Genomic DNA, 13,091 nt, shown 5'->3' with positions numbered 1-13,091 from the left:
CCAGAAACTGCTTGTCAGCTTCAGCTCCTCTCCCTGCTTTGAATAAGGAAGAGCACTCCTGCCACTTTCCCTTCCTCTCCACCCTTCCCAGTCTACCAACGCCTTCCTTTTCTTCTCTTCTCCTTGTTCCCACAAAGCCTCTGTATAGGCCTCAGTAAGGCTGTCCAAAGGAATGTTTCTAGTTCCCCTTTCCCTTCTCCCCAAAGTGCCACCCCCTCATGTGAAATTAAGCTAACTTCACTGCCTTCTGTCTTCTTCTATTTCCCCTCTTTCTTGGGCCCATTTCCTCCCAAATGGCTCTCTCCCACTCCAAACACTGATGGGATGTTTAATTATTTGTTCAAAAAGAACCACTCTTGAAGTACTGTGCTAGCAGCTTTGGGGGTGTCTGAGATGAAGAACATCTGTCCCTCAGGAAGATGGAAACTTGGTCATCATTTAAAGGGGACAGGTAAGTCTCTCTGCAGGCTAACACCAATTGATTCATATCAGCTTGTTGGAGAAGACTGTGACTTCTAAGGCACCTGGGCTCAGTTGGAGGGTGTGGTGGCAGATGAGTGATGTCTGCATGGCCAGGGTGGTTGGAGACACCAGCGTGGGAAGACCAGGTATTTGCCATCACTGAGGTACAGATCTGGATTCTAAGTCTGGCTTCATGTACTGCTCAGTGAACTTGGGCAAAACGTAAACTCTTGCAACCTCTTGGGCAATTTAACCCCTGAGTGTCTGGACAATTCAATATTTAAACAAGTAAATGCAGTAACCCTGGCACATACAGGAATTTTATGTTAACTGATTTTAAGTCTGGATATAGTGGGGATGGGGACAAGACAAGAGCCAAAATAATTGGAAAATCAATTGTAAGAGCCATAAAAAGTAAAGAGTGCTGTGGGAGTTCAGCGACAACTTCCCATCGAGATGATTTTGCGGGTCTGTCTTGCTGGAGAGAAGGGACAGTATGCAGTCTGAGAATGGAAGCAGAGAAGAGCATGGGGCACACTCATGGGCCTTAGATAATGGGAGAGAAGTAGGAAGGAAGGCTGGAGCAAGAATAGAGAGTTTTGAATTCCTGGCCAAACACCGGGATTTAAGAAAAAAAAAAAAAACCACCACCACCCAGAAATCTTTATAGCAACGTCAAGTTTTGCAGCACACTTGTACAATACTGTTTGCACCTAAGAAAATTAGAAGCAAGTTTTTGATTGTATAATTTTATATGAGTTGTGTCAGTACAGAAGCACCACCCTCCCTGCTTAATAAGGTGAATTGGCCATGGCAAAACTTATTAGGCATATGAACGAGCTGGTCTCGACAGCTTCACATTAATACATCAAGGTAGACACTACTCCCACGAACTGAGATTTCAAGAGCTAATCTGCCTAATGTCACAAAACAGTAAGTGGTAGAGACAGGGGTGGCACTGAGATTTGAACCAAGTTTGAGCCTGGGCACCAAGACCTGGTATTACTTTCCTTTGAAAAGCTAGGCTGGTGAGGAAAATTAGCTAGACTCCTAACACAGGGGCCTGTCAACCGCTTCTAACGCAAATTTCTCACACATGACAAAGGCTAAATGACAGCGAAAACATTTGGAAAGAAAAGACTTCTTTGTTTTGTGGTCAATTAGCATTCATTCCTGTCTGTAATAAAATAATGGGAATCGCCTGACTGAAATGTGGGTGTTTTTCACTGATTATTGACGCATTCTTTGCCACACAATTCCCTCTTGATTTTAAAAGGATTCCTTTTCATTACAGGTCACTTTTCACTCCTTCCCTTTCCTCTCAGGAGACATTTCTGCAGGTGTAGATGTCACATCAATAAAGGCAGTCATGACTGAGTGTGTGGGTGCCTAATTCATTCTTAATAGGATTATGTGATTCAGGGTGCCTCCTTTGTTTCAAGCTGAAGGACTCTCAGCCTCTGTTTGGGTTCCAGTGGTCTGGACAGTATCACTTGGGCATGCAGAATGTTTCACCCGCATGACGGCACCCAGTTCATACATACTAAGCACCTCCCTCCAAGTAGAAGTGGAACCTAACTCTGTTCCAGAAGCAAGTAAGAATAAGGACTTCAGGTGGAGCATGAATATCTCATTTTGAAATGACCTGTCTTCAAAACCCAAGCCAACAAGAATACAAGCCACTTTCTTGGGATTCCTCATGTTAACTTGGTCTATTATTTTACTGTTCATGTTTTTAGACGGTCTCTTCTGGGAGGAAACATGCCAGTCATATTAAATTAAGCCACATGAAATTGCTGTTATTTGACCATTATTTTGCTGCCAAAAATGGCAGCAAATTCACGTGAATACCAAAAATTCACATGAATCAATCTAATAGTAATCATAGCTGTGTGTAAAATTCTTAGAATGTTCACTGTATCTATTTTTCAATTTAAATAGAGACCTCAGGTTGTAAGACTAAAATGAGAAAATATCACACGGATGAAAATTCTTAATATCTGTTCAATCTCTAAGTATGTAAATCCTAGTATGATCTGATAGTCTTGCACATATTTTATGAAAACTGAGTACAAAATGTTGTCAGGATGAATGCACTTTAATGCTTTAAAGTTTAATCTCACGAATCTCAACAATCAAATGATTCCACTTGATTTATATATGTACATTTTATTAGAATTCTTCAGAACTGTCAACAATTGGACAACATACAGGAATAAAGCACGTGGAACACCAACATCCTTTAAACTTACGCCGCTTATGTATTTACACATAAAGTTACTGTATATATAAAAAATATTTTCAAGGACTCATGGGCTTCAGAATATTCAAAAGACATTATTGCTACATTTCAATATTTACAAAAAAAGCCACAAAATAATTTCAAACGTTAAGCCACTGCAAAGAAACATCTGATGTAAGAAAAAATTATAAAAATATAAACTTTCAAGAATATCCAAGACAAAACTCTCAGTGAAGTGCCCCTGAAGTACCTAGACATCTATAACTAACAACCACTTTTCTTACTATAATTGAAGTCAATAGAAACACAAAGGAATTTTTCAGACAAAGTATGGCAAACAACAATCTCTTGGGTGACAACACAACCCCAAAATCTGTTAACTTTGGAAAGGTGCGAGAGCATAGAACTCCAGTGCAAATGATTACTTCCAGATAATGGCCACAGTTCTCTAAATGTAGTCTAAGAAACATAGAAGGGGGAAACCATAAAGGCAACATACCTGAATCTTTCAAGACAACACACAAACTCTGCCATGTACACATTTGCCTTTTATATTGGGCAGTGAGGAAGGAGAGTTTTTTGTTTTGTTTTTTAAAAGAGGTAAACTACAGTAATAATGTCCAGGCTACAGTCTAAAGGGTAAAATTTAAATGTTTCAGTGAGACAGTAGCATTATGGAAGGTCTAAGGAACAGGTACAGTAAGATGAGTCTAAATAACAGAGTGCCTTAAGTGCAGGTGGACTGCAAATACATAGGGACTTATGCCTTCCACTTCCTCCGCACCACTATGGAAGCTTCTGGTAGGCTACTCTAGATAGCTATGTGAAAAGAAACAAGAGCAGTACTAATAATGAAAGCCAAGTTACTTTTTGGGTACTAAAAGACCCTCTTGGACTCAGGGCAAAAATACCCCTCCAAATATTTGTCTACACGCATACAAACGTACACACACATATATAGATACTGGCCCGGCGTCCAGGACATGCCTGTGAAGGAGGCTGAACCTAAACTTTATTTCCTGCTACATAAGAATCGAAACTAAGACGGCAGTGTTTTCTCACTCCTGTGGGAGCCATGCAGTGAATCAGTAACTTTGTCAAACAGCATCAAATCCATTGAGTACAATGCCATTCTGAAGCTGATAGACTTGTTCCGCAGAATCTATAGAATAAGTTCATCAGCTAAAAGAGGAGATTTTTAGACTGTGCTTTGTGGTTACACTGTTTCCTTAAAAAATGGTATAAACTATTTCCTTCAAACTTATATGGCTCTTAATCTACTTCTATACACAAGTGGACATAATGCCAGGGTTGTATACAGAAACGAAACCTTATGGTGTTTTCCCCTCAAATGTATGAACACGGACAATTTATAGATGCGTATATACAAGTTCTGGCTAGGGAGGCCTTCTCTCCAATTCAACGCTCTAATAGCAAACTCTGTTTAAAAACCAGGTCAGTAGTATAAAAGCTCATGCAGTGGTCCACAGAAGAGCATCTTTTGTTCACACTTGGGGATCATTTTTTTCATGGCCTATGTCTCATTCCCAGCATGAAATGCTAGATTTCTTAAGCCCAGGTGTTCATACTCTGTCCTTTGTTCTAATGATGTTCTGTTTTCCACATAAAGGACTTAGGTTTTCCGCTTCTAATCTTGTTGCATCATCATACTACTATGGATGGTTCTGAAGGCCAAATGTGATTACTACCATTTATTCAGGTAAACTATCAACCATATTTTTGGGCAGAATTGGAGGAGCCTTGGAAAGGACTCTGGCCCCCAGCCCATACCTCCCTCTCTTTTTCCAAATCAGAATGTTTTCTGTTCATGGTAGGAGCTACTTTGCTATTGGGAATATATACAGTTCGAACCTTTGCAATAGGATGGTGGCTGATGACAAAAATCATCAACCACTAAAGTGTGCTCAGAAAGACAGGATTGCAGTGGGGTGCCCACTATCCTGGAGTTGGATGCAAGTCAAAAGAAAACAAAATAACCATCATGGAAGCCAATAGAAGAGGAGATCATTCCTGGAGGGGTGACCCAAACACTCATTCTGCTCAGACGTCATCGTGCACAAGCAGAGGTTGGGAGGAGGAAGCGGTGCTGCCGACAGAATTGATCCGCACGGAATGGTCCACTACAGGCTTCTGTCGGTTGGGGCTGCAGTTTGCTAAGTTGGAGTAAATCTGGGGAAAACAAGCGCATAGTCAATACACCAGGTCCCTACAATGAACACAGCAACAAAAGGCATACTTACAGTGTCAAGATCACCACTAACTGATGGAAACTCTTAAGAGAGAAGTGGTTTACAAGAACTTTATGGCCAAAACCCAAGTCATACTGACAAAACAAATATAAGCTTTGTTTTCCCCTTCATTTTTCCAAAGGAAATAACTTCATACAAGAAGTAGGGACAAAACATGCACAAGCTTAGCTCTTCTAATGGGGCACACCAGGGAGCAAGCACTATCAAACCTATCTAAAAAGGCTTGTAAATCTCTACAGCCAACTACAACCCAACAACCAATGTAATTTGCTGAGAAACCCATGGCCCTTCCAGGGGTCTCCTGTCAAGAATCAAAGTAACTGGGTGAAAAATGCTGTTTAAGTTGAAACACACTTTGAAACCCAGAAGAACAAGCTTTAACCCAAAAATTATCAGTGGTGTGCTATTAGGAAAGAAAAGATAGCTCCAAGCACACAGCCCAGTAAAGAAAGCAGCTTAAAAAAATCAGAGTCAAAGTATCACTAATTCTTCCTTAAAAGCAAGAGAGGAAATAATAGATTTGAGTTTTCATTTCCCCCCACTTCCCAAATCACTGGGAGGGATCTCCCAACTTCAAACAGCTCTTCATTCTATATGGCTTGTGGGCATGACAGCTATCTGCCATTTTCTGGCTATGCTTGTTTGATCAGAAGGCTTATTTCACTGCAGTAACAAGCTGTCTTTTCTATGCGTTTATTCTATTCACATCACCCCAACCCTCCAAAGGATGAATGGCCCTGACACGTGAGAGGGAGAAAATACTGACCCCATGACCAGCATTTGAGATAGGGGAGGAAACATGGCAAATCCTTACGGAAACTTCTACTTCCACTGAGCACAAAACTCTCCACCCTTCCCCCTCCATCTCACATCCTTCTTTGGCTCAGAACAGGAGGGCTGGGCAGAAAGAACTGATTTCCATTGCTTTACTTCCCCTACCTGAAGCCCAATTTGCAACCTAAGATGAGGAGAGAAGGGGTTGGGAGGTTAGTCCTCACCTTGAAAACCTGAGGAGGAGGACACACCTGGAACAGGGAGAAGGGGGATTCGGCCAGAGTATACTCACATGATTGGTGCTCTCTGAAATCTGCTTCTCAATTAGCTGAACAATTTGCTTGAATGTTGGTCTTTTTAGGGGATCCGCATCCCAGCAAGTCTTCATTATGTCATACCTGCGAGACAAGGGCCATTTACTATCCCTCCTCAACACCCTCAGTCTGTTTTCAAATGTATGGCATCCAGCAACTTCAGTAATAATTCCAGAGCTATGCAACTGGACATATGGACTGACATATGGATAACATAAAACACTGCATGTATGAAATGCTGCTGAAACTTTCTGTATTTTTGGTGACAAGAGATTATGAAAATAAACTACAGAAATGACATTTGACCAGCGTGTTATAAAGAAACCAAGTGACATTTCAAACTGTGTTATGAAAACCCTCAACATCTGGGTTTCTGTCTTTAAAAAGAAAAATAAAAGGGAAAATGTGATCTAAAGGAAAAATTTTTCGACCCTTACATTTCAGCAGGTGCATGTTCAGGGCTGAGCATCCGGAAGCCTTCCTTGATCATCTTGTAGAATTTAGAATCGACTGGCATTCCAGGATAGGGGCTGCTTCCTGAGACACAGTTTGCAAAGCAGTGTTAATCACAAGGAAGCAGGACACTAATGAAACCTCAAGAAGATGCTCTGAGTCTAATGAGGGTGTCTTTGGCAAGGATCATTTTACCTAAAGAGAATAGCTCCCAAAGAAAAATCCCATAGGACCAGACGTCACTTTCAAATGTGTACACACAGTTGAAAATGCTTTCAGGTGCCATCCACTTCACAGGTAGTCGAGCCTGTAATGGAAGCACAACAGAGTCAACAATGTTAATTCAGAAGCTCAACAAAACTGAACAGAAGATATTCTTATAGATGCTGCTGTTGCTGAAATGTGAGATGATAACTTAAGTACCATCTCACAAAAACCTTCTACCTATATAATCTCAGATGATCCCAATCACCTCTGAAATACATGGCTCACAAGTTCATTATCCCCATTTTAAGATGTGAACACTATGTCAGTATGGCATGGAGATTAAGAGCACAAACATCAGAGACAGCCAGACATTTTAGCTCTGGCTCTATCATGGGCCTTAGGTAATGCAGAGATTTGTTAGTTTCCACTGAATATGTCCCTCTCCTTCCTTAAAAACAGAAACATGGCCTCTCACAATTAGGACTACATTTCCCAGCCTCCTTTGCAGCTAGCTAGCTGTAGTCAGGTGACTCGGTTTTGGCCACCAAGTTGTAAGTGCTATATGGCAGCTTCAGGAATACCTCCTTATAATATAGCTGGCATGTGCCCTCTGCCCTCTCTTCTGTAGTGCAAGGGCCCCCTGCCTTCTGGATGTGATGGCTGGCTATCTACCTGGTGGTCATCTTGGACCATGGACATGGGGGTTACACCCAGGCATTGCTAAGCATGGAAGGGAAAGACTTGGCCCAGGTACTCCATGGAATCTTTATACCAATCCTGGCCTGCTACCCTTAGACTTCTTTTATTTTGGGTTGTCAAAACCCAAAACTCTAATACATTGGGGAAGTCATTAAAATATCTGTAATTAAACCTCCATATCTTCTGTAAAACAAAATGAACACTTTTAATTTTATGAATTGTCCTTTATGAATTTTATGAATTGTCCCATTAAATAAGACAATGTGGGTAAAAATGCTTAGCACCACCTGACTCAGTGCTATCTGAAAAACTGCCTAGAATAAAGGCAAGTACCCAATAAACAGTAGTGGCTTGTGATCATGACTCTTTGGAGAACTCTCTCCATTAAAGTTGAGATGAACTTTCTGTAACTATTCCTCTTAGATGCATTCTGGATTCCCAATCTTAATCTGCCATAAAAAGCTAAATCAATCCTTCTCTTAATCCATTTAGGATTGAAATCTGGGACAGCTTTTTTTTTTTTTTTTTGGTGTTAAAGTTATTTTAGTCAGTTTAAAAAAACAAAACAAGACAAAACAAACTTCCAATATCCCTTCTCTTCCTAGATGTTGTGCTAAAGTTCCTATGAGGGCTCCTAACCTGAGATCTATGGGTGTCAAATTCAGGGGCCTGTGAACTTGGAAAGGAAAAATGACATCCTTACTTTTGCTAATTTCTAGATGAAATTTAGCATTTCTTCAAATTACTAAGAAAGGTGATAAACCACAGTAGTATTAGCTGTACCTGCGACTTTCTCATGAACATCTTCATATCCTATTAAGTCTTTACAGGCATCTCAAAATCATATTTACATTAATCACCACTCTAAAATTACAGTGGATTTTAGAAAAAAGTAATAGCAAAACCCACAATTACTTTTGCACCAACCTAACAGAGCCTGTTACTCTCTGTAGTAAACACATGTACTGACATATCACAAATTTACTTAATAACGTGATAGTTATTTCGGTTTAACTGTTTTCCTTGGTAATCCTACATATTTCATCATAGGCGTCGAAAACAGTGTTCTGATAAGGGTTCCATAGGCTTTACCAGACTCTAAAAGGGGCCATGACATGAAAAATGATGAAGAACTCACGTGAAAGGAAAGAACTTCAGAGAACCTGACGTAACAAGGAGATCTCAAATGATGATGACATAAATGCAGGGCAGTAACATGTTTGAGTTTCTTATCTTGTTCCAGAAATTCTCCTTACCCACTAGACAGGTGAAAGCGACGTCTGTGATTGGTTAGTTCAACTGACTTGAACTGGACTCTACAGTCTGGAAGCCTGATGGAGCCAACCCCTCTGTCAATTCAAACTAAGGTCACTAACTAATAACAAGACAGTATATAACCATCATCACGATTATTCAGATCGTAAATAAGACATCTATAAAGAATAGTAACAATATGTCTGGCACTGTCCTGAGCACTTTACATATATTAACTCATAACTTTCTCAGTCAGGAATCACTATTATTCCCAAGGGGAGAAAAACAAAGATTCAGAGTTATTGGATAACTCTTGACAAAATTACACAGCCAGGAAATAATGGAGACAGATTACAGAATTCATCAAGACTGGGCCTGGAGACTGCCACCTTCCTCCTCCTCCCTTTGGTCAATATTCAGAGGACTGGATAATTAACGACTTATCATTCTTCCTTCCAAAATTGCACAAGGATGAAGAGAAGTTGTTTTTATTACCACTCCTGATGATAATATCTAGCTTCAGGGCAGCCTTTTCAGAATTCATGCTTTGGCCAGGAGATAAACACAGCAACACTCTTACAAAACCAAGTCGGGTACAGGCTACCAATAGAGACACTGCAGTGATGAGGGGGACACTACATTTTCATAAGGGGCCCAATTCCACCTCCAGGAATAAATCTGACTGTAGAAATGAGCCCAGGAAGACAGGCACAGAAGAATATAAAGGGCGATATGGTTTTCCATGGCGATGAGATGCCAGTCTGGAAATCACAGGCTCTGGTTTCAGTCTCTACTGCCCTGTGTCACCTCAGATAAAAAGCACTAAAATATGCTATGCCTTAGTTTCTCCAACTTTTAAAATAGGAAGGTGCTGCAATTATAGGACGAGGGTTTGTTCTGAGGATTCAGTAATTGGCAATGAAATACAGCACTTTGAAAAACATTTACTATGTTCTACAAACCCGCTATTACTTATGAGCCTATTTAATAGCTCTCCGTGTATTCTAGGATCCAACATTCTATATGGCTAACTCTGAACACGATCTTAGATTTTAGTATTTTTCACACGGCATGTCAATCCCGCCAAAATTTATCCTGCTGTGACCTTCAATGACCTACATTTGTTACACTTGAGCAAAATCAAGTTCATTGCCATTCTCAGGCTATAATGAAAATTAAGGCTATTTCTGTTTCCTTCCCATGCCCCATAATTACACAATTAGAATTAGGAATTCTATTATTGACTGTTAGTTGTAGTAATGTTCAGCATACCATGCAAATTTTGCTGAAGTACACTTAATTTGACTGCTAAAATGTGTGATACCCCTGGACAGGATTTACATTATGAAAATCATAGGAAACAATTTTTATCGAAAGTTGAAACTAAAAATCCTTTGCAGGACTGTCAAGCAGAGAATGGGTACTCACGTTTCCTTTAACCACATAATTAGAATCATTCTTGATGTCTCTGGCTAGACCAAAATCACAAATCTTTGTGATCCGACCATGAGTAAGGAGGATATTTCTGGCTGCCAAGTCTCTGTGAATACACTATTAGGTTTGAGGAGAAAAGAAAACCATTTAAATTCATTTTAACTTGTAAAGAGTGAAAACTAACTTTTTAATATTAGAGTGTTGCTTATATTATAAAAAATCCAACACTTTTGTTTTAAAGTACTCAGTACACCAAAAATAAAAATCAAAAGTATGCCTTGAATGATGTTCACATAATCAAGAGTCTAATTACTATAATCTCTTTCAAAAGCAATTCTAATAAATGCTATTTTCTTCTCAGGACTGCTTTCATTCATAGGGAAATACATAAGAAATAGTCATATCATACTGTTTAAACTGAAAATTCATTTTGCATGCATTTCTTTGAATGTCCTTTCACAGAGTTCCTAACATGCCTTTGCAACTTCAATCTAACATCTCCCAAGGACACACGGAAGAAGGTCTTTATTTCAGCCATCCTATATCCTTTCTTAGTTTGGTAATTGTTGGGAAATGTCACCCATGACATTTAAGGGTAGGACTGGTAACCTCATTCTGTTTGGTTAATCTTACTTCCTAAGGAACCCTCTCACCCTTCCACAGACCATGCTCCTTGTTTTCATTCCATCATTCTCTTTCCATTCCTATCCTTCTCCCAAGTGTTTATTATTCTCTCTGACCCCTTATTTCCTGATACTTCATAAGCCACACATATAATATTTGGATCTAACTTCAATAAAACTCAAGCCTCTGGTTCACCCTAAGCCTTGTAACTATGAGGTGCCCTCTGCTTTTACTGATAAAATGATTCTGTTCTCTAGGAATATATCCTATATCCTAAAAGCCAAAAGTTTTAAATGAATTTCAATGCATATAAAAGAATATTCATAGAAAAACTCATTTAGACAGGCTTGCACTTTAAAGCTTACAAATTAGAACAGGAATTCCAAAGAGACAGCCGTTGGAACATGAAGAAACTAAATTTCCTCTGCTTTTGGTTACCACACTTCAAAATGACACTCTGCATTCTAACTATGGCTCTAAAATGCTCTGTTCTCAAGAAAAAAAAAATCAAAAAAATCAAAAAACCAAAACACAAAACTCTTTTGAGAATCACTCCCACTTACATTCTTGGAGGCAAGGAAAGCCATGCCCTTTGCCACCTGGTAAGAAAAGCTCAGCAAGTCTTCTAAGTCTAAAGCCAACTCGTCATCCTCCATGATGGCGGGTGTCACATCTCTTTCTATATATGAGCCTGTGAGGAAGAGAGGATTTTTCTTAGCGATTAAAACCATAAAGGTTAGGACAGGAAAAGACAGTGGCAATGACAATACCAAAGGCTGGTCATGAATGAACTAATGTGAACTTGCAGGCAGATCACTTCCCTCGTGTCCAGCAAAGGTAGATGCTGAATCACAAAGTTAATATTCAACAATCCTAGGCTGAGTTACAAAATCCGTAGTGAGGGATGGCGAATTAATACAAAGATCCCATATCTATAGTAAGATGCTCAGGCACAAAAACAAATGCTCTGACCCCAAATTCCCACTTACAACCCTAACTGCCATTGACCATTGGCATTGCTACCGTAAAGCAGAACTGGTCTGCATCGTTGCTACTGGGAATGATGTTATATTCCACATTAGCATGATACATATACTCTTTGTAAATAAAGTTGCTCTTGTTGCTTGATAGGTAGGTACTCACCTATTCTTGCAGATCTCCTTTTGTCAGCCTTGGTTGGGACAACATAAGAAACTCCAGGTTTCATGTCCATGTACTCATTAGTACTATCGCTGCTGGGAGAGATGAAACAAGTCATGACTGAATCAAGTGGGACATGCAGAAGGGCACTCATGGGTCAGGCTCTACACCTCCTCATCCCCTTTGCTACATAATAGACTGGACCAATTTGAAGAAAGCCATGTAAAGTTTGAATAGAGTTTGAAAATCTTATTCTGTAAGATATGACTTTTTAATATTTGATATTGGGGTCCATGCCCAGAAACTAGGTGCCCTTTTTGTGTTTAATCATATAGAGGACTCAGGTTAGAAATTTCCCATCTCTTGACACAATGAATTTAATGGGAGACAGAGAGCCAAATATGCTATCCTGTATCACCTCAGACTCTCTAAATGAGCCCCAGGAGACAAGATGAAAGAAAGACAAAGAAGAGCTTCCAAGATGTGTTATGGGGGAGGCAGAGATCGTTAACATATAGTGACTGATGGAAAAAGGTTTTAAAAAAAAATCAAGTTGGTTCAGATAAACACCAATAATTTGGATGATTTTCTGAACCATCTGGACCTCTTCAGTCTGCAACATTTGGCTGGAGACTCTTCAAGATTTCTAGTACTTCCTGCTTCTGATTAGCATAGAAACACCATGACAACAATCTCCTTCAGAGTGTGCTGGTGGTTCCAATCCCATATGGGATCCCAAAGCACAAAGAACATCACACAGGATTGAACAATTTAGGCCATTATATCAGAAAGTTAAAGGATATATATAGGGCCAAGGTTTCGGAAAGAAGCAAAATGGCTCATTGGGTTTCTTCATATAATGAGCACATGCCCAGGAGAAACTAACAAAAAGTGGTTTTGTACAGTTTCTACTACCACTTTACATTACTCAAGTTTATAGGATTAAAAAAACATAAAAGTTTCACCTGTGGTTTTAAACTTTAGTCAGAGGTACAGAAAATGGCTTTAAGAGGTAATTGCCCATCAATAATATTTACTGAGGTCTCCTTGAGGGCCTGGTGTTAAGAGTTCAGGAGGCAATGTCTTGTCATCGCAAGATGCAGTGGATATAAAGTGCATAAAAAGGTTAGGAAAAATCTACCACACAACTGCAGCAATATACAGTATAGGGGACTGGGTGAAATAACCATGACTTCTGTTGGACTGGGTACATCCAGG

The 13,091-nt window shown here is 39.7% G+C and overlaps 2 protein-coding genes across 9 annotated transcripts in view; both read right to left on the bottom strand.

Moving 5' to 3' along the window:
* TMEM165 (transmembrane protein 165) overlaps nt 1-13,091 on the bottom strand; it is a 777,160-nt gene that overhangs the window by 686,956 nt on the left and 77,113 nt on the right. The gene's annotated exons all lie outside the window — the stretch shown is intronic.
* The window catches only part of KIT (KIT proto-oncogene, receptor tyrosine kinase), an 88,850-nt gene continuing 78,370 nt past the window's right edge, over nt 2,612-13,091 (bottom strand). For 4 of the 8 annotated variants that reach the window (XM_050790530.1, XM_050790534.1, XM_050790531.1 and 1 more), the window contains exons 15-21: nt 11,877-11,965; nt 11,297-11,424; nt 10,104-10,226; nt 6,711-6,822; nt 6,500-6,599; nt 6,041-6,146; nt 2,612-4,894 (exon numbers count right to left, since the gene is read on the bottom strand). In XM_050790530.1, coding sequence (XP_050646487.1) covers nt 4,766-4,894; nt 6,041-6,146; nt 6,500-6,599; nt 6,711-6,822; nt 10,104-10,226; nt 11,297-11,424; nt 11,877-11,965 — 787 coding nt within the window. In that variant the 3' untranslated portion in view covers nt 2,612-4,765. Of the gene's footprint in view, nt 4,895-6,040; nt 6,147-6,499; nt 6,600-6,710; nt 6,823-10,103; nt 10,227-11,296; nt 11,425-11,876; nt 11,969-13,091 lie in introns of all 8 variants that reach the window. The other 4 variants (XM_050790528.1, XM_050790532.1, XM_050790529.1 and 1 more) reach the window with 1 other exon arrangement.

The sequence above is a fragment of the Macaca thibetana genome, chromosome 5 (assembly GCF_024542745.1).
Source record: "Macaca thibetana thibetana isolate TM-01 chromosome 5, ASM2454274v1, whole genome shotgun sequence".
Taxonomy (NCBI): Eukaryota; Metazoa; Chordata; class Mammalia; order Primates; family Cercopithecidae; genus Macaca; species Macaca thibetana.
The sequence above is the reverse complement of the archived record's forward strand: the minus strand, read 5'-3'. Positions and strand labels throughout refer to the sequence as shown.